The 26,050-nt window shown below is 42.4% G+C and overlaps 1 protein-coding gene across 8 annotated transcripts in view; it reads right to left on the reverse strand.

Annotated features, from left to right (window-relative positions):
* BCL11B (BCL11 transcription factor B) overlaps positions 1-26,050 on the reverse strand; it is a 185,107-nt gene that overhangs the window by 139,507 nt on the left and 19,550 nt on the right. For 5 of the 8 annotated variants that reach the window (XM_061612101.1, XM_061612097.1, XM_061612099.1 and 2 more), the window contains one exon: positions 18,170-18,538. In XM_061612101.1, coding sequence (XP_061468085.1) covers positions 18,170-18,410 — 241 coding nt within the window. In that variant the 5' untranslated portion in view covers positions 18,411-18,538. The remainder of the gene's footprint in view (positions 1-18,169; positions 18,539-26,050) is intronic. The other 3 variants (XM_061612098.1, XM_061612095.1, XM_061612104.1) reach the window with 1 other exon arrangement.

Consider the following 26,050-nt stretch of genomic DNA (forward strand, 5'->3'; position numbering starts at 1 on the left):
GGGTTTCAGATAACCAAATCTGTCATTCCGCCAGCAGCCAGGCAATCCATCAAAAAGGCTTCCATGCGCTATAGGTATGTCCTGACCAGACAGCCACTTACCAACCACATCAATGGCTACAAGAGGAAAGTGTCAAAGGACTGTCCCTCTTCAGCTTGCTATATATAGAAACACATGCAGTAAATGAAATGACGGGCAATTTCTTTACATTTTCAGAGAAGGCTAAATTAAAATTAAGATGCAGCTTCCCAAAATGAAAGAAACTACCAGGAAACTATCCATATCTTGAAACAGTAATGGCCAACAGCATAACTGAGCTGAAAAATAAGAAGATAACAACAGTTCTGCTGGATCAGGCTAAAGCCCGATCAAGTCCAGCATTCCGTTCTTATAGTGGCCAAACATATGCCTATGTGAAATGCACAAGCAAGACACAAGCCCAACAGCACTTTCCATAGTTATGCTCCCTGGCAACTGGCATTCAGAGGCATACCACCTCCTACACTGGAGGTAATACATAACCATCATGGCTAGTAGACATTGAGAGCCTTATCCTCCATGAATCCATATACCCATCTTAATGTCAAGTTTGTGGCCGTAACTATATCTTGCAAGAGTGAATTCCATAGTTTATCTAAGCACTGTAGGAGTTAGTATTTTATTTTGTTTGTCCTCAGTCTTCCAACATTCAGCTTTATTGGATGGTCTTTGGATCTATAAAAGAGAGGGGGAAAGAATTCTTTGTCTACTTTCTCCACACCATGCATAATTTTGAACACATTTATCATGTCCTCCCTTGCTCACCTTTTTTTAAAAAAATTTAAAAGCCCCAAACAATAAGACCTTTCCTCAAAGAGGAGTTGTTATTGCCACTTGATCCTTTTGGTTGCCATTTTCTGAACCTTTTCCACCTGTTCAATATCCTTTTTGAGGTGAGGTGACCAGAACTGTACCCAGTATTCTAAGTGTGGTCTCACCATAAATTTGTATAACAACATTAAAATACTACCAGTTTTATTTTCAATCTCTTTCCTGATGATCCCTAGCATAGAATTCACCTTTTTCACAGCTGCCACACACTGGATTGATATATTTATCAAGCTATCCACCACAACTCCAAGATCTCTTTTCTGGTCAATCACTACCAGTTCAGACCACATAAGCATTTATTTGAGGTTATGACTGCTTGCCTCAATGTGCATTACTTTACACTTGCTTACAGTGAATCACATTTGCCATTTTAATGCCAATTCACCCAGTTTGGACAGATCCTTTTGAAGCTCCTCACATTTCCTTTTTGTTCTTACACTCAGTATGTTCTCACAAGTTTTGCTGATGACACTCTGAACCGTTTGGAGTCATCAGCAAAACTTGGCTTCCTCATTGCTCATACCTAACTCTAGATAATTGATGAACAGGTTAAAAATCACAGCCCCCAATGCCAATTCTTAGAGTACCCCATTTCTTACATCTCTCCACTGTGAAAACTGTCCATTTATTCCCATTGTCTGCTTCCTGTTCTTTAACCAATTACTGATCCATAAGAGGATCTGGCCTCTTATCTAATGACTGCTAACCATACTCAAGAGTCTTTGGTAAGGTACTTTTTGAAAGTCTAAGTACATAATGGCTTTGGATCACCCCTATCCATATATTTGTCAAAGAACTCTAAGAGGGTTAGACAGGTTTGACTTACCCTAGCAACAGCCATGCTGGTTCTTCTTCAGTAAGACTTGTTCTTCTGCTTGCTTTGTAATTCTATCTTTTAACAATGCTTTCCACCAGTTTTCTTGGAACAGATGTTAAACTAACTGGTCTGTAATTTTTGGGATCCCCGCACCCCTGCAGAAAACTTTTTTTAAATTGGTGTTAAACTGGCCGCTTTCCAGTTCTCAAGTATGGAGGCTGATCTTAAGGACAAATTACATAATTTTTGTTAGAGGATCAGCAATTTCACACTGGAGTCATGAAGGTCACAATGCAGTCTGCATGTCTGTCATAAGCCCATCTATCTATGTCATGAGTGATTGAACCAACTGCTACCAGGAACACTCCCCAGAGGAGTATCCTCAACATGGTAGCATATCCATTTGTTCCCCAACGAATGGATCATTTCTCTCTTCTTAAAAGCAGGGGAGCTGTCACCCCAGGGACAACTCTAACACATCCCCAAAGGCCTTGTCCAACAACCTCTCTCTCTCTCTCTCAGCTTCTCCAGGTCAGCTACCTTGACCTCAAGGTAACAAACTTGTCCCTGAAGGCCAGGAGCTCATTTCACAACTTCTCTCCAGCAGGCAGAGTTTTACATGTAACATTCTGTACAATAAAGTGGATAGCCCTCATATCCCTGCTGGCTTTCTATCTGCATACCTGCTATTGTTATTTATTGAGTTAATTTACTTTGGCGCTTGGAATCTTATTTAGTCAAAACAAAGGTGGGTGGAATCAAAGTTTCCCCATTTTTAAAAAAGAAAAGTTACCACCACTTATTTCACATGCTCACAGAACAAGAATCCCTTCTTCAACTAGACTACCATTTCACTCAACCATTGTGTTTAGACAGCTCTGTATACTTCTGACACTGGACCGTAGTGCTAAAGGTCTATAAGGTGATAACTGCCTGAACAAGCTTCTAGTTTTGTTTTGTTCTGGAATATGTTATGGAAAAAAAGCAAGAATATACCATACAAATAGGCTATTTTGCAAGAGCTTTAAGAAAGGAATATGGCTATATCTAGAGACCATCAGGTAGCAAGGGGTAGTGTTGGGACTGGATCCCACTGCAGCTTGTGGAGATCTCTATACATCTGCTATACAAAAGAAAACAAAGGTGCACACAGATATATCAAAAAACAGGAGCGACAGCACATATTTCCCCTGAAGTGGATTCATCCCACATTCAGGGTATCTGTGACAGATTTGTGTCTAATCTGTTGTCCCTTACCCACATACTTCAGACAGTCTGTCTTACCTTTTTTTAAAACAAACTGCAGCATTAAACTGAAAGTTTGTTCCTTACTTTATTTTAAAAACATAAACACAAAAAACATTGAAAAACTGCTCCAGAAAAGCGGGAAGTGGCCTTGTGACTTCACAGGAAGCTAGCCAAAGTGTTGTGCACTGCAGTCTTCAGCTACAGACAGGAAGAACACATTTTCCCTGAACTTCCATCATTTAAAAACAGAAAAGAAACAAGATTGTACATTTGAACAAAATATAGTGAATGTGCTCCCAGAGAAAGCTCTTGGCATGCATGTTTTTTTCATCTGCGCCAGATAAGATAGCAATGACCAAAATTTGTTTGTTCTAATGTGTGTACTGCCTTTAAGTCGATTCCGACTTATGGCGACCCTATGAATAGGGTTGTCATGAGGCTGAGAGGCAGTGACTGGCCCAAGGTCACCCAGTGACCTTCATGGCTGTGTGGGGATTCGAACCTGGGTCTCCCAGGTTGTAGTCCAACACCTTCTTTAAGTTGATATGCATATTTCAGGATGCACCAATTATAACATAGCCTCTCAATGTCAACAGCCAGTGAGCTGGCCAGAGATAGAGGTGCTCCCAAAACAAATACCTTGTACTGAGTCAGACCATTCATCCATCTAACTCAGCACTGTCTACACTGACTGGCAGCAGCTCTCTAGTATTTCAGACAAGGGTCTCCTCCCAGCTCTACCTGGAGATGCCAGGGATTGAAACTGGGACCTTCTGCATGTACTGTAAAGCAGATACTCTACTACTGAGCTATGGCCCTTCTCTATGCAACTTCCCATTTACCATTCTCCGAACAGTTTCCCGATTTCAATGGGATTCCTGCCAGCTGGTGCTCATGGTCATTTCACTCTCCTTGTTGGGAAGGGTGGAGGATGGGATCTGCTAGTATTCCTTTTTTTACTAGAGGCTGGAGAAAGAATCAAGTCAGTAGTCACACACATGAGCCAGTGCACCTGTCATCTGCCTGTGGCTAGTATATGTTTGTACTATGGACATAACGCAGTCAAGAGCATGTGGAACAGGAGGAACGAATTAGCCAATCTCACTTGTCTCACGTATAACCTGCAAACAGCCCTAAACTCTAAGGGCATGGATAATCATTTAAAAGGGAGGGTAGTTAACTTGGCATTGTGTTCAGCTGCCAGTCCAAATACTTTTTTTTGTGACAAAGCTCACTACCTTCAATTTGTTTACTTTACACCTTTTTCTCTTTGTCCATTCAGAGACATATATGTGAAAGCTAGCATTATCACAGGGACTAAGAGACTGTGTTATGAAGCGAGTAGTGCTCAGTTCAAATATTTCCTGAGCAATTATGTTAGACGACTTTAAGTAAGCCACTATTTCTTAGCCTCAGCACACACAGCCCAACATTCACACTCACAACTATAATATTGGGGGGATAATAATAATAACATACTTTATGACAGGGATGGAACCAACTGCCTTCCAGATGTTGCTGGCCTATAGCTCCCATTATCCCTGACCACTAGCCATGCTGGCTGGGGCTAACAGGCACTGGAGTACAACAAATCTCCCTGCCTTACTGGGTTGTTTTAAGGATTACAGAGATACTATATTATTAGATCAACATCATAACTGTGACTAATTCAGACACAACTGCTTTTAAATAATCCCTCACACCGAGCCAATTCAGAGGATCATAACTTAGCATGTTGCCAGTTTACTAGTTGCTAGAAACTGCAGGAGAGGAGAGTGTTTTTTTGCTTAGGTCCTGCTTGCGGGCTTCCCATAGGCATTTGGTTGATCACTGTGAGAACAGGATTCTGGACTAGATTGCCATTCACCTGATCCAGCAGGCTCTTATGTTCTAGGACAGCGAAGTATTTTAGACTCTGGACTGGCCCTGTCCACCCTGGCTGACCGTTGGGCCCTTCTAGACATGTACGGCAGTGGTTCCCAACCTGGGGACCGGGACCCCCAGGGGGGCCGCGAAGTAATCCAGAGGGGGCCATGAACAGTAAAGAAATGAATTATTTATTATTATTTTTAAAAAGTCTTTACTCCTTCTACACTGTCTGCTTTCCACTGCCGCTGCAGATGACACCTCCCCCTTGCTCCAAACAAGAGGGGAGGCCTTTTGCTGAAGCGTCAGAGCATCTTTCAGGCGCACTAAGGGCAGGCATCTGCCTATAAAATACATGGCAGATGCCAAAGGAGGCTGAGGGTGGAGCTACCAGGAAAAAGAGGGGATTACTATCACTGATTCCTGTCTCCTTGCACTGCCGCTACTGGCAACGCCCTTACTTAGCATGAGAGGAGAGGGCTTTTTGTGAAGCAAAAAGAAGCAAGCCTGCAAAGAAAGGCTGCTTTCCTCCTTCCTTCCTGGCAGCCAGCCTGCCTCCCTGGGGGGAGGGGGTCACAAAAAAATTTCAGCTTATAAAGGGGGTCCCGTGCTCATAAAGGTTGGGAACCACTGATGTAAGGCTATAAAGGACTTCATGTTTGGCCTAGGACTTTGCATGTTCTTCCTGGTTCTGGTTTATCTTGATGTGTTCTCTGGCTCAGGTATCAGTCCCTTGGCTCTGACTCCATTGGACAAATCTTGACTTCCCTCTCACTCTTCCTGACAGCTCACCCTTGTTCCAAAGAAGAAAACCTGTCAAACTGACCAATTTCCAACTCTGGCTGCCAGCCTAGTGCTTTTTTGACAACCTGCTCCAAACCTGCCTGGCCTCACAGGCACTTAGACCGGGCTCTTTTCATCACAAGTAGTAGCACGCCCTTCTCTGCCTCCTTCCCTTCTCCCACTTAAGATGCCATAGTGGCTTGTCTGACTCCTAAACGTTAATATGGGGTGCCCAGATCCATAATGGCACACAATGTAAGTGAATGTCTCTGGGTAGACAGCAATAATAATTAGCTGTCATGATGTGAGGAAAGGATAATCCATGCCATGGAGTTAACAATCACTCACACAACACACATGGATTTTAACTAATCTTAATTTGGAGGAAAAATAACAATTCTAAATATATCAAATAGCTTCTTTTCACAGCAACCTGCAGCAGTGTTTATCTCGAGCTCCCAGCACATGCGAGTTATTTTGTTTCTCTCACTGGCAGTTTTACCATTGAAAAGGCCAAAATGAACACTCATGGAGCAAGGGTTGCAGTTTAATCCTCCATTTGACATCATGTCATGTGCACACACTCTCCTCCCTCCTCCTAAATATCCTTTCTTCTCCATTCTCCAAGATCTAGTACATTAAGTCCAGAATGCTGCTTTGTTGGGCTGAATTAAAAAAAAAAGTGGGCTTTCTGTAATATCTTCTGAAGCCTTTGTAGCAATTAACATACCTGCCTAATAAATTTCTGCAACTAGAAAAGGTCCTCAAATGCAAAGATATATCACTCAACACTAAAGTCAGGATCATTCAGTCTATGGTATTCCCAATATCTATGTATGGATGTGAAAGTTGGGCAGAGAAAAAAGCGGATAAGAGAAAAATCACCTCATTTGAATGTGGTGTTGGAGGAGAGCTTTACACATACCATGGACTGCAAAAAAGACAAATAATTGGGTGTTGGAACAAATTAAACCAGAACTGTCACTTGAAGCTAAAATGATGAAACCGATCATTTATCATACTTTGGACACATAATGAGAAGACATGATTCACTAGAAAAGACAAGAATGCTGGGAAAAACAGAAGGGAGTAGAAAAAGAGGAAGGCCAAATAAGAGATGGATTGATTCCATAAAGGAAGCCACAGACCTGAACTTACAAGATCTGAACAGGGTGGTTCATGACAGATGCTTTCGGAGGTCACTGATTCATAGGGTCGCCATAAGTTGTAGTCGACTTGGAGGCACATAGCAACACAACAACAAAGGTTGGGCAACATTTGAAAGTCTATGGACAATACTCTGTTGTCCACTCTGGACAGCCACTCTGTTGCTGTTATAACTGGTTAGCATTTCAACCGGAGCTGCACCAAACACATATATGCAAGACAATCCTTCCTTTCAGGTCTCATGTTCTAAGCATCAAAACACATTGATTAGAGCAGTTATATGATGCAGCCTGTGTTTGACTGTATCACTGCAAATGTGAGATGGGGGGAGGACTCACATTTTTGAATGCTCCCCCATATTAAAAAATCCCGGTACTAGCATGTCAGGAAGAAGGCTAAGCTAGAATCCTTTTCATTGCCCTATTAATTGCATATGTATAGGGAGTTATTAGGATGTATTCAAACATCTATTACCCACCTAAGGTCTGGACAGTATTCTAGATTCTAGCATAGATATGCCCAAAGAGAGTTGAAGGAAGGAATGAGTAGAGCCAGTTGCAAATAAGCTTACTCATTTTATGAAAAGTGAGGAGGAGCAGACAAAAAGGAAGATGCAGCAGGGATGGTGGTAGCAATTTAAAAAGGGGTTAAACAAACCATGGATAAATCTATCAACAGGTCTTTTAACCATGATGGCTGCACTGAGGCTAGATGGACCTTTGGTCTAATTAGGGCTACAGGCGGGCCCTGCTTATGCGGCAGGTTCCGTTCCGGACTGCCGCCGTAAAGCGGAACCTATTGACGATAATGGGGCGCATTGCGCGAAAATAATGTCAAAATGGTGCGCAACGGAAAAAAACGGCCGTAAAAGCGGAACAAGCGCCTTAATGCAGGGACTTTCCCTAATTGAAAGCCGCCACATTAGCGAATCGCTGTAAAGTGAAGCACTGTAAAGCGGGGCCCTACTGTATTGTTGTGTAAGGTTCTTTGTTGCGAAAACTGGGAATGGGATCTCAAAATAAACATGGAAGACAATGCAAAAAATGGGATCAAAGCATAGGAGGAAAAGATGAATTCAACAAAACGACAGAGGGAGTGAGGAGGAATTGCAGAACTTGTCTGGAGGGTAAGAAGGTGAGTTACAAAGTGCCATTGAATGTCTCATTGCAAATGGGCAGAGTGTGTGTGTGTGTCTGCTCACACAAGTGCGTGTATAGTATTTTTTAAAAATAGCTAAAATTCCCACATAATACTGCAGCTGATACCACCTCTTTGATCTACTGACCAGACTGCATTTTATTTTGAAGACATTTAGCTTTCTGAGTGATGGTGAACAGGAATTCGCAGCTAGCTGAGCCAGTTTTAGAGACACAACCCATACACGTCTTCATGCTGTTGTAGAGACTGAATTTAAAATTTTGATGCTGACCTTTTAAGCAAATCAGAAAATATGAGTAAGGGATTTGTCTCTAAAATGTACATATATTTACTATCATTATTTATTGAATTTGTATGCCGCTTTTCCACACAAATGCACTCAAAGCAGCTCACAACACAAAAGAAAAAAAGTATATCAATATAACATTACAGTAACAGTGCAAACTCCATTCAAAAACAGTATTATTATTTATTCAGTTTGTATTATTGAATAATACAAGATTGAATATTGCATTACTAGTATGCTGGCTATACGTCAGATCTGCAACAAAATGCTGCAGAGCAGAGTGCTCCTGTTCAATGTTCTAGCCTACTGAGACCACTTCCAGGACACTCCATTCCAGGATATTCCATTCCCCCTGCAGTTTTTATATCCCCCACCCCCACTCAATGGCCAGTAAGCATTTGGTACCCACTGAATATGGTCAGTCCTTATTGGACTTGTTTGGGGTTTCTCTCTCTCTCTCTCTCTCTCTCTCTCTCTCTCACACACACACACACACACACACACACACACAGGGCTGGCTCCAGGTTTCTGGGAGCTATTGGGCACAGTGGCTCCTTGTCCCCAGGACACCCAGGTGTTGCCTCGTGGTGGCCGCCACCACCTTAATACCTCATGCACCCCTTTTCCTACCACAGCTCTCCATTCCTCTTAGACCTCTTTTTCCCCTCGCACCCCCATACCCATCATTTTCCTGCTTACCCCATAACCTCTCCCTTTCTCTTTACACCCTTATACCCCAAACGCCTGTTCTTTCTCTCTCTCTCATACACACACTCACCAGCCACTCCTGCCCCTACCCCTCCTTTTTCCTTCATCCCAGCCATACCCCATATCCCCATTTTTCTTACTTACTCACTCACTAGCCTCTCCCATTCCCATATCCACCCCTTTCTTCTCATGTTCCATGCCCCCATTTTCGTTTCTATCTCTTATCTCACCAATTCCTCATCCCTTCATTTTCCCGCACTCCAGTCCCTCCTCTCCATGCCATTTTTCTTCCTCCGTCACCAGCCCCTCCTGCCTCACACCCATACTTTTTTCTCTCTCCAGTCCCTCCTACTACCCCCCACCCTCCTGCTCCTTGTTCCCTGCCCAACACCTCTCTTTTTTGCCTCAACTCCATGCCCTTCCCCCTTCTGTCCCACCCTCTCTCACAGGCCCCTCTAGGGCTCTCCTTCACTGCAAGCCCCTCTTTGGTGGGGCTGCTGCCGCCACCACTTTAGCTGTGTTTGGTGGGCTGCAGGATTTGTCAGGTCTCTGAAGGGGGAAAAGAGAGATGAGAAGGAGGGAGGCTTTAATTACACACCGAAGGAGGCGCTGCTGCTGCCTAGCATAACTTGAGCAAGTGAGTGACGAAAGGTGAAGGGGGTGGGTGCTCACTTGGGTTGTGTGAGGCAGCAGCGGCAGCAACAGATGTGCCTCTTTCTTCTCAGGTGTTCAAGTGCAAGCCTCCCTGCTTAGCATCCACCCTTTCCCACCTCGCCCACCGGCAACTCCTGCAAGAGAAGAAAGAGGCGCTGCTGCTGCTTTCTGGTGTGAGCAAGCAAGTGCCCATACCTTTTGCCTCACATCACTCACTTGCTCAAGTCGTGCCAGGCAGTACTGGCAGGCCCCCGAAGCAACTTAGATGGGTGGCAGGAAGAGGTGACAAGGCCCAGTGCTGGTGGTGGTGAGGGACCCCTGTGAGCTCATGGGCCCTTGGCCAGTGCCCAACCTGGCCACCCACTAGCACCAGGCCTGCACACACCCTCAGGATTTCTTTCCTAAAGGTTTTTGTATCTCTGCACACCTTGAAGTTCCTCAAGCTTGCTGAGATTTAAACTTGGAGACTGAGTTCACTAGTAGCAAACATGGAAATAAAGGCTGGGGCTCAGAACTGCAGTGGCTGGAAAGCATGTAGACACTGAGTGACACAGCCTGGAACCACAGTGATTTCCACACCCTTGACCATGTGGCACAGTAGAGCATATCACCAATAATAAGTAGGTAAAAGATTCCTACGCCCTACTGGTTGACTCAGAAAGCCACAAGATAAAAGCACTGCCAGCTTCAATATTGCTATGTGATGAAAATCTAACTCCCTGATCCCATGAACACGGCTGTCCTCATCTTTACTTTCAGACTAGAAGCATCACTTTATGGATTATGCCTGCATGCTGTATGGATGCCCTATATCCTTGGAACTAAATAAGGCAAAATATTCAACACAAGAAGAAACGCTAAACAAAGTACATAAAGATGACGTGTAAGAAAGAAAGCAACCCTTCCTCACAAAAATTGCTAAGTTTTCCTTATAAAAAAGGAAAGGGAGGACTGTGATAGAAGTTTATAAAATTACGCACGATAGAAGTTTATAAAATTACGCACGATAGAAGTTTATAAAATTACGCACGATAGAAGTTTATAAAATTACGCACGATAGAAGTTTATAAAATTACGGTTTGGAGAAAGCAGGCAGAGATAATATGTTCTCCCTTTCTCATAACATTAGAAGTTAGGGTCACCTGAAGCAATTAACTGGCAGTAAAATTAAGGCAGGTAAAACAAACACTTTATACAATGTGTAATCCTGTAGCATGTTCTGAAAGCATATGATACAGCCACCATGCTAATGCTCAGCATGTCTGTGTCTAATCAGTGCCTGGATACCTGAGAACCCCACAGGCCACTTTGAGTTCTGTCATGCGATAAATAAAAATACAGTATAGAATTTTCTGCCACAAGTTGTGCTGAAGGCCACTGGTTTAAGTGATCTCAAAGGGAGATTAGACAAATATATGAGGGGCATAGGCTTATCAATAGCTATTAGCCATGATAGCTAAATAGAACCTCCATGTTCAGAAGCAGTATGCCACTGAACAGCACCAGCTCCAAATTTGAGAGGGCCCTCAGCAAAGCACCCTCTGTTGACTCCCTCTGTGCCATGAGCTTACCTACTGGTGGCAGCAACAGGCAGCAACAGCACTCCAATAAAGCTGCCGTTTTAATTTCCCTACTCAGGAAATTACTTGAGTCAGGAGCATTGTGGGAAATTAAAATAGGGGTTCCCAAACCCAGCTGTGTGGCACTCACTGGATGAGAGTGCTGCTTAAGGTGGACCAGAGCAAGGATCTGTAGAGGGCCCTATTGGTGCTGGGGCTACCATGTGCTGATGCTAAGCCTGTTGCTGAAGAGCAACAGTGCATGAGACCTAATGCCTTCATGCACTCCTTGTAGGTTTTCGAGAAGCATCTAGCTGGCCATTCTCAAGAACAGGATAAAAAAGCCTTTTGGTCTGATCCAACAAAGCTCTTCTAATGGGGGTAGGGGGACAGAAAGGAAGGGAGGGAAGATCCAGGAGAGATCATCTAGACTAGTTGCTAAAACTTACTTCATTATGATATCTGTCTGGAATCAGGGCATTTTCAGTGGTCAAGAATCAATTGATATGTATAAGTGTTTAGGAAATACATGAAATACCAATGAGAAACTCTACTTAAGTCAGTCTTTTTTTTCTTGATGATTTAAACCAATCTACCCTGCCCATAATGATGGCACAACCAATTGTTAAGCTATAACATAGTACAACATTTGTTTGCTAGCACAGAAAATCTTGGGGCATGTCCTGTAATATTTTTTCACATGAGCCCATTTGCTACTTGAACTGAGCTTTTAGTCAATGGTGTATTATTTGCTGTATTGCTGCATACAGCCAAGATGCAGGACAACAGCAAACTGGAGCAAACATTAGAATGATTGCTCTACTGGAGCAGACAGAGTGTTGGTGGTGGTAAGGAATCCCATGACACTCCATTAATGCCCTACATAGAAGATACAAACGAGCTCCTTTGGCTTCCTGTAACAGCAAAGAAGTGGAACCACAAACCCTTCCATGTTAAAAAGGAAATGAAAAGAGTCAAAGTCAGGGAGGAAGGGTGTTAAATATTTGTCTGAAACAAAACAGCCTACTATTAAAACAGATAAACGCAAAGGGGAAACAATAACATTTCAGGTCATCATAAATTAAGTCAACATTTCTATGAGGACCTGCTTTCTCTTCTCTCACAAAGATACAGCTCCTCGACCAAAAGTTTGGAAATTTAATTCTGTCAGAGGCAATAACATTAATGGGCCACTACACTTATGTCCTATCTTATGCCATCTTCACTGCTAGTAAGAAATGGTGGGGAATATGTAACCTACAGCAGTACTTTCCTGTTAAACACAGCTGGGGGGTGACTGGGAAAGAGCTAGGCATGAAGTGGGCCCTGCATTCCCTAGGACTCCTCCCCACCAAGTAGCATGACCACTTACATGCTGCCAACAAGGAAGAAATGCTTCACTAAAAGAACAAAAAGAGAGTTCAATAAATGTACGTAAGATGCAAATTTAGAAATAATTAATTTAATTCAAACAAAAATACAGTGCATGTCGCCATAGTGGGAAAGGCAGTGACCACTGTCCAGGTGTCCACTGGTGATGGGCAACTTCAAGGGTCACCTCGCCCTTTTTATGGTTCTTTGTCTTTAAACCAGACTTGGGCTGGACAGCCCTTCAAAGAGAGAAAGGCCCTCTGGTTACGAAGGACAGGTGGTCACTCTGCCACCAAACAGTTGTTCTTGTTTATTTGTTTGTATTTCTGTTTGCCATCCTAGGCATGCCAGCAAATCCTGCACAAAGTACCCATCAGAGAACACACCTACAGAGTCACAAAGAATTCTTGGGCACACTCTGTTTCAAAGGAAGCAAGCTGTGCCAGAATAAACAGAGACACCAAGACTTGCACACTGTCTCTCGTGTGGGAGGTGATGCACCTTGAATTGTGCCACCTTAAGGGCTGCCTAGTATGACTGTAGGGTCAAGCTGGTCCTGCTCCCCACTTTATTTGTCCTCTTGCAGGTCCAGCCTGCACAATCCACAAAAAGGAATCAGGCAGCAATTAATCCAACCCGCTGCTTGACTTTCCTTGGCTCCACATGGCCAGAGGAACTGTACTATTGTGACCGAGACAGCAAAGTTCACAAATCGTTCTGAGTAAAAAGAGATCCAGGAACATGACATGAGTTTGAGAAAAGTAGCTATGTAAGCCTCTCCGAGGGCAACTGCATATTTCACTGACCTCAATTTTTCTTTTCTCTCCCCCCCCTTATTTCTGCATCCCCACTCTTCAAACATAAAGACTCCATTATCTTTGAACAGCTTGCTCTACACATGAACTGACACATTTATTTTACAATAAATAAGTGAAAGTTATCTATGTTTCCTTTACTGTTAATCTACACACAAAGAAATAATAAACAGAGCTTGTCTAACAAAAATGCAATGGCTGCAGTCCTCAGAATTCAATTAAGCTAAAATAATTAATGCTTCCGCTATATTAAATTACTTTTACACATTTGAGCTACTGAAGTTCCTGCACACAAGCACACACTTTATTCTTTAATCTTTATTTCTCTTCTTTTTTTTTATTCTTTTTTTTTCTTCTAAATTTGTTTCAAAGTGCTGGGGAAGGGAGGGGAAAGAGTTTGGCTGGGGGGGTAGAAAATAAAAGAAAAAGATGAGTGCAGTTTGCAGTTCAAATGTAATAGTCTCCTTTTAGCTGACATAGCATGTCGACTGTTCTGCGCCTTTGATTAAAATAACATTTTAAATACTTTGAATAAACACATCTCCCCCCCCCCATTCTTCTAAAGGATTATTTTACATATTTCTTGGTGGAATAAAGAAATTTTCATTCTTCCTGTCGCAGCACAGAAAAAGCTAAGAATATCTTTCGTCGCATAGAAAGGGAAAATATTGTAGGCTGTTGCATTATTAACAAAAAAGAGAGAGAGGAGGAGGCTTACTGGGGGGGGAGAGAAAACTGCCTTAGAGATTAAGTTTCCCTTTTATGAAATCGTATTTAGTCTCTTTTTTAAACAAATCTAACAACAATGCTCTACAGCCTCTCACTGGGAAATACCTTTAATGTTAAATACAGATTCCGATTTTCTTGGCTAATGCAGAAAGCCCTTCTATTGAAAAGTAAATAAGGGGCTTGGAATATCCCACTAAAGCCTTTTCAGTGAATGACTTCTGTGCGGTTTTTTTCCCCATGGCTACCCTCCATGACTGTAATATGAAGCTTTTATCCTACTATTGAAAACTATCCTCTTCTATTTTTTTTTTAGAAAGGGGCAGGGGGAGTGGAAGGTGAGCAAAAACCCTTCCCCTAAATAGATAGACATTACAAACCTCTTTATCTAAGAGTTCAATCCCTAATTTGAGGACACCTGATTTCTGCCATATTTTCTATTCTGTGTCAAGAAAAGAAAAAAGGGGGGGAAATGAACCACTTCTTTTATTTTATTTGCAGATTCAAAATCTCTAACTCATTTCCATTTGATCTTTAGCATGGAAAAAAGATTAAAGAGCTTCAGCTCTGCTCTTTCTTTTTTGTATGTGCACTTATTATCATTATTATTCCTTTTGCCTATGAGTGAACAATTTGGGGTTGGGGGCGAGGGGAGGGCCTAACACTGCAGATTTGCCATGCCCAAAACACGTGTGCTAGAAACAACCTAGTAACACAGGCAAAACAATATGAATGGAAATTGAAGCCAGAAAAGGGGGGGGTGTTACTCCAGTTCCATAGGATATGCTGGCAAAATTTCTGGCAAAATCCTTTGAAGCTGCTATCTGTGGTGGGAGGAAAGCCCGCCTCACTAGGGGCACCAAACAGCAGCTTCATGGGAGAAATTTCCATCAGGACTACAACAATGGAGAAAAGAAGTTCAAACTCCCATTCCCCATTTGCTGCAATCCTAATAATGATCACAGACACCCCAACTGCTGCTAATTGCCTTTAAACACACACACACACTAAATGAAAAAAATGCATTTAATGTCACAAATTGTTTGGCCCAGAGTTAAGTTGATATGCTTTTTGATGGACAAATTATAGGGCAAATTTAAAAAACTGTGGATGACTTCATCCCATTCAGTATCACATACCTACTGCAATCTCGTGAGACTATTCAACATCATAGCCAATGCCCATGTCACTGATTAGCATGTGACAGCTACAACCAAATTACATACAATGAAGTTATAGCTTAGTTGGGCTATGTAAAAAACTGCTCCCCCCAAAAAATCTACATTAGGTATTCCAAAGTCTGTGCTAACTAACCCATATATATTATGTCCTTTAGATGTATTGTCTTGCAGTGCATAATTTATTTGGCTTCTGATAATCATGGAAAGGGACAAAAAGTTGCATGGCCCTGCAGCCAGTGTTGTGCTAATCAGCAGAAACCTTACTCAGCTCCACCTGTGTCTTCAGAGATTCTGCCAAGCATTCAACAGGCATCCTCTCTTCTGAAAGGCTGGACACAGTCTGGAACTCAACTCACCATATTGAGGGGGCTGGGAGTGTTTTAGAAAAACTTGGCTACCAAGTCTGCAGTTGTCAGATCAATTACAAAATCCTGTAAGCGGATGTGACAATTGATATGTGATGCATGAGGGCTTGAAGACTAAGGGGGTGGCTACCCAGACACTGCACCCACTACTACAGGTTTGGGGAACCTTTGGCCCTCCAGATATTGCTGAACTACAATTCCTATCATCTCTGGCCATTGGCCGTGCTTGCTTGGGGTGATGGGAGCCACAGTTCAGCAACATTTGGAGGGCTAAAGGTTCCCCACACTTTCGCTACAAGATTAACATTCATCCATGTAAAGTTATCGTACATATCATTTTAATCTAAGATATGTTTTGTTCCCAGGATATACCCCACAGTGCTAATGTTAATCAATGATTCAACTTTAATATGGAAGCTTCTGTGTCCCTAGATCTTATGCTTTCACTTTAGGAAGTATAGCCCAAGATCCATTACCAAGTGACAGGGAGAACAACATAGGAAGCTGCCTTACACCATTGGTCCATTTCACTCAGTACAGTCTACTCTGACTGGCAGAAGTACTCCAAAGCTTCAGACAAGCATTTTCCTAGCCCTGAAAATATCAAGGTCTTTCCCCCCCCCCTTGCCATAAAGATCTAAAAATGATACGGAGGAAGCCAAATCCTGAGGCTGAGGAGTGTGTTCCAAGATAATTTATCTGAGTTGCTCATCCAGGTGGATGCTGCGGTTCTCCTTTCTGTAATGTCCCTTCATCTAGATCAGGGGTGATCTGCTGAATAAGTGCCCACTGCACAGGCTGAAGGCAGCCTCAGGGTGGCTTTAATCTACACATCCAATTTCACTGCAACATCCAAGCACTTTTAGAGATGAAAACACACCATACTTGTCAACTTCTGACCTCAGAACAGCTCACACTCTTTCCCCTCACCCCCACTTTCTACTTTGCAGAAACATTTCTGGGATGAAGTGTTTATAAAAGGTTCTGTGCTCTCTCTTCCCACCCCCTTTCTTCCCTCCAGATTTAGGAACATTTGAGGCACTTAAATATCAGGAATGACGGGCCTGCTCAAGCGCTCTGAAGCCACTGCAATCCATTCTACCTAAGGCACAAGCACCAGATACACTTCAGACTTGCAAACACACTTAGTTTTGTATTGCTCTGTCTGTAAAAGCACACTGAAGTCAGTTTTAACTGTGGTGGACACCAGGCATTAATAGAGGTGGGAGGAATCTTCCTGCAGAAGCTACAACAGCCAGATTTAATTAGTCAGGGGGGCAGGGGCGGAGAAAGAGAACAAATATGCTTTGTTTTTCATTTGTGGTCTAAACTTTTTTGTTATTCAGGCTCAAGTCCTCCTTCCCCCCCCAATTATTTTATAAGACAGGGTTGGGGAACCTCAGATCCCAGGGACTGAATGTGGCCCTCAGGGCTCTCTATCCACTGCTCAGAACTTTCCCCCCAACCACACCCCCTTCCCAGGCCGCGCTCCTCACTGGCCCTACATCACAACCTTCTTCAGTGCTTTTGCCTGGCTGGAATGTGTCCTTAAGCTATGAGAATGCAGGGGAGACTGGTGGCTCCAGTGTTGGTGGGTAATGAATCCACTCCGGGTTTTAGTCCAAACGTTCACCTTGGACACTCCTTGAAAGTTTGGACTAAAATCCCCGAACTGTTTCACTTTCCTGCTGACATCGGAGCCACTGGTCTCCAGCGCCTGGATGGAGAGGTGTGGAGGGGACTGGTAGAAACCGCAAACTTTTCCTTTCTGGAATGTAGCCTCCTGTATACAAGGTAAGAGTCACATCTATTGCTTTGTCCACCACTGGCATGCAGCCCTTGTGAAAGAAAAGGTTTCCCACACCGGTATAGGATGGATACACACACCGTTATACTGTATAAACAAAGAGAATATATCTACATTAGTGGTCAAGATGAGTTTAGTAGATGAGTTTAGCCAAGACTTATTTTTCTTATCTATTCCAGACATCAGTCTGCCTTGGCAACATGGGTTGGTATTTACCCCTAGAGGTATTTAACCCCTGCAGGAAGGCTACCTCAACCACTTTTCTCAAATATTCTAGCTAATGGAGGGTACAAAGCTGGAAGTGATCAGCAGAATTCCCAGGGTAGCCTGTATAATCCAAGCAGCTTGCTCCCCACTGTTAAACAGGACAGGCCAACACCTTTTATGGGTGTGGATAGCAGACAGATACCTGACCTTCCCTAGAACCTTACCTATGTTCTCAGTAGAGGATCATTGCACCCAAATGGGAACACAGAAACCTGTCACTTTGACACGCACCGCAGCCTTAACTAGTAGTCATCACTCAGAACAATCAGATATTCAAGGGGCCCTCCACAGTCCAGGGAACTAAACCCTCTACAGAATAGGAACTGAGGCCTGAAAAGCAAGAGATTCCTTGAAGCATATTATGGGTCTTGTGAATTATTTTTTCCCAGAGGCTACTATCGAAGTCTTAAAACTCTCAGGACTTTCAGGAAACTCTCTCTCCCAGGGGAGATGGTGGGGTGGGGAGGAGTGGGGGAAGGCTACCTCTCTGCTGTTGACTTAAAAGTAAAAACATGCTTTACCTGCAACGTTCTCCAGCTTGGGGCAAATTCCTTTCGTAGGCGTGAGGAGACGGTCTTCTTCGTCAGGCGTGACTTGGATCCCGATTTCCACTGGCTCTGACACTTTCCTGAGCTCGGAGCGTGAGGATGGCGGAGGGCTGCCCTTATCCAGGTTCTTTTCATAGCAGGCACCGCCAGCACCATTGCACTGCTTCTTCTTGTGCTCTATAAAAACCAAGATGTCTCCCAGGGGGAAGTTCATCTGACACTGTCCACAGGTTAATAGGTCGGGGTCTGCTCCACCCGCTGTAATGCTGAGCCCAACCGGCTCTCCTACCGCTAGGGTGTCATCCTCGTGGGCGATGGCCGTTTCCACATGTTCAGCCTCTGCTTCAGGTAGGTAAGCAGAAGAAAAAATGAGGGTCAGGGAGAAGAGGGAGAAAGGAAGAAAGAGAAGGAAAAGAATTGAGAGCAATTTGTTTATATATTCATGTAACCTGGATTAGAACCGGATTTTCTTAAAGCCCAGTTGCATATTTTTTTTATTTTTATTGTCCCATTCCCTGCTTTTCTCCACAAATGATTTAAATACATTTTGCAACCATGTTTGCCTGCAAAGCAAAACAATAGGCACATCTCATGTGGCTTTCCTGAATGCACCTTCAAAATATCCTGCAGCAATGAACTGATAACCAAGAAGGGCCTGCTATGATGGCCTTTAGAATCATAATGGGTAAGATCCAGTGAGCAGTCCCAAAAGTTCATCTATGGACTAATGAAGTAACCCTATCCAAGTCAGTCTCTCTCATCCTCAGGGTCTTCTTATGCAAAATGGAAACAATACTGACCTACCTGACAGGGTTGTTGTAGACTAAAAATAGAGTTTAAAGAAAACTCTTTCCTTGAAGAAATATATGAACAATAAAGATGACATTTTGGAAGGATCGCTCTTACAGCTTTTGTCCTTAAATAGACTTTAGTGAATAAGCTATGGAGTGTTGTTCTACCACGCTATCTTATACAAAAGGATATCTTCACGTTCTTTACACCATCACCCCAAAACATGCATTTTATCAGATCCTTTCCATAGCCCCCACCACTTCAGATGTGCCATGGGTCCTTTGGAAGAGCTGAACATTTATTTATTATTTATTTATTGAATTTACGTCCCACCCTTCATTTTGAAACCTACAAAACTGTCTTAGGTTTCCTATTTCACAGAAGACAAACTGATGATGCTCAGAACCCCCCCCATGTATATATCCCCCTGAAATAAATGGAACACAGACAAAAAAAGCAGGCAACCCTACCCAAAAAAAGGAATTCCCCTCTCAGCAACAACAAGCCCAAAAGGAGGGAGTTCAAGGGCACCATGATGCCCACAGGCACCATGTTGGGGACCTCAGGATTAGCACCAGTTATGTGTCCAGTGATCAGCCTCTATCTAGTTCCCAGTGTTCATAGAAAGACAGGAAGCTGCCTTATACCGAGTCAGACCATTGGTTCCATCTAGCTCCGTACTATCTACATTGACTGGCAGCAGCTCTCCAGGATTCCAGACAGGGTTCTCTCCCAGCCCTACCCGGGGATTGAACCCGGGACCTTCTGCATGCAAAGCAGATGCTCCACCACTGAGCTACAGCCCTTCTACCCTGGTTGCCTCTACGTCTCCCAGGCAACACCACAGGGCCACCTGAGTACCATCTTGCCCTGAAGGGACGATAGAGAGAAGACAGAACAGCCTGGAAAGCTGCCAACCTTCTAGCTCCCAGAGTTCCAGCTGAGGTAGCCTCTCCATCCCCCACCAATACCAAAGGGCTACTCAAGAACCATCTTGCCCTGAGGAGAACAGAGTTCTCATTTTCAAAAAGTCCCACGCACACACACACCCCTTGTAGCTTGTCTTTGTGGTTTTAATATATAGTTTTAATTGGTCCCTTTTTAATATTTCCATGTAAACCACTTCATGAGGCTTGACTGAAAGGCGGCATATACAGTATCATAAATAAATAAATAAATAAATATCAGGGAAAAGCAAGCATGGGTTCAAAATGGTGGATAGACTTCTGAACTATTTGGAAACATAGAAAATGTGGATGTAGCAATGGTCACACACACCAGGCCACTGTCAGAATGTTTCTTTTAAAATATGGGACATGGCAATAATATATAAATTAACACATTATGTTCAAGCAAGAGAAAAATGTGACCTACAAAAACAAATCTGTTGAAAGATGGACAATTTTTCTTTCTTTTTGCAATGAGAATTTTGGTGAAGACGCAAGACTGTAGTCATTGTTTTCTTTAGTTTAAAGATTTGATTGTAATAATATTTTTAAACTAATCTTTAAAAAAGGATTTTGTGAAGAAATCCTGCTGTGTGCGCAATTCAGTGAAATGAATGTGATTGCACAAGGCTCATCCATTAGCAGCAGAGAAAGTGAATGTGCCTGAAGAGAACGACACATTGCAAATCTTATGTAAAAGCAGTTTGGTCTTTGTGCTGATTTACTGTGCTGAATTTTGAGAATGGCCAACGGAGGTAAAGCTATGTGGCTTCCAATAATGGCTCCTATAGCCTCCCTTTCTCAATGGCAAAAGGCAATCCCAGAGTCCTTGCATCACCATTGCCAAGAAAGTAGCAGAAACATTGCCTGAGGCAAGACTCACCTACCAGGGAAAAATCAGCTCAGGGAACAAGTCCCTGCATTGATAGTGCGTGCAACCAAACAGCAGGCAGCAAAATTTGCAAGTGGCTTCCTGGTCTGGCTTTGAACAGGAAGAGGCTCTCTTTCAGCACCCATCCCTCAATGTAAGCCTGACCAAACCACTGGGGCTACAGCCTGAATGAGCAAGCAAGCTTGCCCAATGCTCTTCAGTTGGCAGCAGAAGGCAACGTGACATCTGGCCTTATGGGAGGATGAAGCACCCTAAAAGTGTGGGGAGGGGCACCAAAAAGGTAGAGGGTACAGAATTTTTGTCTATAATACATTTAATTATTTTTTTTGTAAAAAAAATTAGAAGGGCAGAAAAAATTGGGGGCAGAGGGGCCATCTGGGGGGCCGGCTCCACCCACCCCTGGCTACGTGTCTGCTCAGGGCCAATCCTAGGATAAATAGCACAATGAGGAAGGAGCACCTTTAGTGCATTTCCCCAATGATCAGTGCTGCCAAGTTATGTGGCTTTTCCAGGATTGCAAAACCCAGCAGTGTACCAGGTTTTCCCAGCAGCACCCACCAAAAGAGGTCAATGCAACCTCTCAACTATTTCATCCTAGCTCACTGCAGACAGTACATTCCAACTTTGACCTCAGCAGGACAATCCCTTCAGCACTCAGCTTGCCCACCCCTAAAGGCCAGCCCTGTGCACACTGCTGCATAATATGCAAATTTTAAAATGCCTTGCATACAGACTTAGCTTATGTACAGGTTTCCATGTGGAATAGAGTACAGAGACAGGGCATGAGGTTCTTCATGAACGGAAGGGCTGTAGCTCAGTGGTAGAGAATCTGCCTTGCATGCAGGTTCCGGGTTCAATCCCGTGCATTTTCAGGTAAGGCTGAGAACCCTGGAGAGCCACTGTCAGTCTGTGCAAAAATACTAAGTTAGATGGACCAACTGGTCAGATTCAGTATAAGGCAGCTTCCTATGTTGCTATGAGTTATCGGGTTCTTGGAGGTCAGTCTCTCCACTACTAGACATATACACACACCAAGCTTTTCTGCATTCAGATTCCACTCTCTGCTGTAGGTGCAAGAATGAATTTGGCTTAATTTTCTCTGGAAAATCTCCAGCAGTACACACACCTACCTACGTCTGCTTTTCAAGTATGTGTAGAGATGTATGCTACATTTTTTTTCAGGTATTACAATACTAAACAGCCATAATTGCACTGTTTCCAAGCTTTTTCCTGTTGGGTAGCAATTCTACCACATCCCATTCTCTCTTTTCCTTCTCCCCCCAAAAATGTTTGCTGGTTTTATGGAATTGTAACGTAATGTCCTGGCAACCTCAAGCATCCATTTTCTTTGGATCTGCACAAAACCCTAATAGCTGTGGAATGCAAACTTGAACAAGAAGAAATTTTTAAAGCAACCAAATGGCAAATTAATAAAAAATGAAAAAAGGTCAGATGTTAAAGAATATGCACTTCAGCCCAAATACATTTGGTCAACTTACAGCCCAAGTGTATTCATGTTTATGTGGGAATAAGTTTCAATGATACCGATCGCAAAGTAAAGGTGCATAGGATTACAGCTTCTTAATATTATCAACATTTCTTCAAGAAGCTGATAATTGAAAGGCATTTGTTTTGTGGGGGAGGGAGGAGTTGATTTCCAAATTCACATTCATACCATACTTCGCACTGCTTAAAAATTCTGTAGGTCCACTTTTATGTAAGTGGTCTGGAGGAAGCCCAACATTTTTACAGATGATCAGATCACATAAAAGAAAACCTTATTTTAGATACTGAAATGGGGCTGTGTGATACCGCTCCACGAATCTGAATAACCAGGAGTTTGGGACAACCAAACTAGGTTTGCATAAAACAGTAAAGCATTCAAAGCGGCAAATTCACAGGCTGCTGCTTTTTATTTTATTTTTTGATATTTATTTCCATTGCAGCCTAATTGAAAAACCACACGAAACATGGTCTTCAATCAGGCACAATTCCCATTGGCTGGCAGGATTTTGCTTTGAACAAAAATTTTATCATTTGGCCCGATCAACACACAGAGAACTAACAGCATGTAAATAAAAGAGATGAGCCAGTGAAGTTTTATCTAGAGATGGGAATAGTAAAGCTCTGCAGGGGGAAAAATGAACACATGGAAATACTGGCATTGGTGATTTGTTTCCGAATTTCCTGGAGATCTGAAAGCAGCAGGACAATGTAAAACGTTTGCCGTAATTCTGAACCACAATCACTGAACTGAATGGGAACTTTGCCTAAAAAATTTTTTTTAAAAAAATCTACAGTATATTTTTATTTTAAAAAATTAATAATAAAGAGAGAAGACTGCTATCTAACTAGGAGGCCAATTTCATAGGTTCAGCCAGAGAAATAGTTATTTGGAGGTCAAAACAAATCTAACTTCCCTTTCCGAAAAAGATTGCTAATTAGTACATGAATCATACGTATCATAAATTGCAACACTGCCCACTAAGCACATGCATTATGTGAGAAGCATATGAGAACATGGAGCTTATTATTTTCACAGCAGTTCAAATTAGGCCTAAGCTACCACCCTTTACAGTCAACCGAGGAGCATGAACAAGAAGCAGTCTAAGGAAGAGAAGATGCATGCGCGAAAGCTTTTGAGTTTCCTGTACTTACTTGTAGCCAAATTAATCCACTAGGTAACTCAACTCTAGGCATAATGCATGGTGTGTGAAACCCATTAATTACTTTCACTCCCCCATCCCTTCCTCTAAGTTTACTTTAAAAGCAGTTGGTAGACAATGCAACGTAATTAATTTACCAATTTATTTTATGAAAAGACTCTTTGCCATCGTGAAAATGTAATCATAACCCTGGTGCTGAGCGGGAAGTGAGTGGATTTCTGTGCGAACGGTTTGTCACAATGCAAAAGGTAATTATTTAGTGCTTCTGTTCCCTTTAATGATCTAACATTGAGCAATACTGTTTATATTGAAGAGAGCTTGCACCTTTAATTACCAATTACATATACATAATTTTAGAGCCAAAAGGGAAAGAAAGAAAGAAAAATACGAGTGCTGTGAAAAGACTCTTTTAGACAACATATGCACCGTGTCTAGAAAAGAATTCCTATCAGGTGGGAGCAGAGTGTCAAAATATTAAAACACATATGCACAAAAGGAGATAAGGTAAAGGAACTAGAAGAAGCAAAGTAAGTAGCACAGCTGAACTGAGCCAAAGTATGTAAAGAAGACACACAGCTAACTGAATGGGGACAGAAGAATGCAAAATAGTCTCTTGGCATTTCCTATAGCTTCAAAGTTGGATATGCTTCTGAATTTACAGTGTTTGGGCTGTGCACATAGAGCTGGTGCCATTGTTCTTTTAAAATCCTTTCTTATCTTTTTGATTAAGGAGATTTTTTTTTCACTCGAAGAAAAGAAAGGGGGAAAGAGAACAGAAAACAGCAACACTTGTTAAGCTTTCAGACTCTGTCCGTGAAGAAATTCCAAAATCTTCAGGTCTCAGCAACTGAATTGTTCACTTTTTTCTTTTCATTTCTCTAATAATTTAAGTCCCCTCAGAAGGATTATTTTTAAAAAAATCAGTTCTCCCATTTTGCAAGATGGTCGGGAATCAAAAGTTATTAAGCCCACCTGTTTCCCTGCGTTATCTGCCCAACTTGGCATCTTGTATTACGATGGTCTCAGTAGCATTTGACTATAGTTAAGTCCGTCCGTATACCCATTCACATTTTAGGAAATCAGCTTCACATTCCCTGCACCACCTACCAAAGCCCTCTTGAAAAGTCATCAAGAGTTTTCAACAGAATTAAGAAAAGTTTTTTGAAGTTACTTTTATTCTGATTTTAATTGAAATAACTTATTTAAGAAAGCCAATCTTATAAACTAATTGTGGAATACTTGTAACTGCAACCAATAACCTGGTTACTCCAGAGCAGGCCTATTAACTTTGATGGGATTGCTCCAGAGTAAATAGAGCCTCTCTAAAATAGGGCTCTTCTTCACTGGTTAACTAGTTAGACCTAAAAATAAAAATTTTAATACCCTGACCACCTATCTATAGGCACGGGTGAGAAGCATACATAGTACACCTTTGAATATGCTTGTCTAAACAACTCACTGTTGTTCTGAAGGTTTTCCTTCAAAAGTGCTGCCTCTATATTGTGACATAACGAGTCTATCATGGAAGAAAAGGGGGCATGATCCTCCAGATCCAACTCTCAAGACACTGGGATTCATGTCAATGGGACTTACAGAAGAGCAGCACTCGGTAATTTGTGCCCAAAGCCAGCTGAACTCAATGTTTTGCTCGGGGGCAAGAATACATAAGGCTCCCTACAGTTTCAGAGTGAGGCCACATTCACACCATACATTTATTCCACTGTTATTTCACTTTAAACAGTCATGGCTTCTCCCAAAGAATCCTGGAAAGTGTACTTTGTTAAGAATGTTGAGAGTTGTTAGGAGACTCCTATTCTCACCTACAATAGTTTAACCGTCAATCCCTCTTCCACGGGAACTCTGGGAATTGCAGGTCTATGAGGGGAATAAGGGTCTCTTAACAACTCTCAGCACCCTTCACAAACTACACTTCCCAGGATTCTTTGAGGGAAGCCATGACTGTTTAAAGTGGAATAATAGTGAAATAAATACATGGTGTGAAAGTGGTTTGAGTGTGCTTAGGCCTAGCTTCTCTGGGTTGTGATCATAAATTCAAAGGGTACCTGAGTATGAAAAACTTTGCTGGAAGCAAAGAAAGACTGTTCATGTCTTCCTTCACAGACACACACACACAAAGTAGGGTTTAAGGCGGCTTTCTTTGGCTCCACAGAGGGAATCAAACAACATGCAAGCTCACTGTGCCTGAATGCATCCTTCAAGAGCCATGCTCAGTAACCAATCCCAAGACACAGGCCTAAGTGTCCCTATGCACTTGGAGACATATATGAATTCACCCAGGGATGAAAAATGCTTCTATTGCAAGTGCTGTATTATTAACATAACTATTTAGTAATATAAAAACACATCATCATCATCATATTTATCACATAATTTTTACCAGCCCTCTTTTTCTAAAAAAAAATCTAGAAACAAATACAGCTCAGAGGCCATGAAATCAAACTGAATGCTCCAGGTGGAGACAGAAATATGGTCTCTGTTAGACTGGGATATCAGAGGCTATCAATATCACCTCTTTATTATTATTATTATTATTATT

Source organism: Rhineura floridana, chromosome 2 (assembly GCF_030035675.1).
Source record: "Rhineura floridana isolate rRhiFlo1 chromosome 2, rRhiFlo1.hap2, whole genome shotgun sequence".
Lineage (NCBI taxonomy): Eukaryota > Metazoa > Chordata > Lepidosauria > Squamata > Rhineuridae > Rhineura > Rhineura floridana.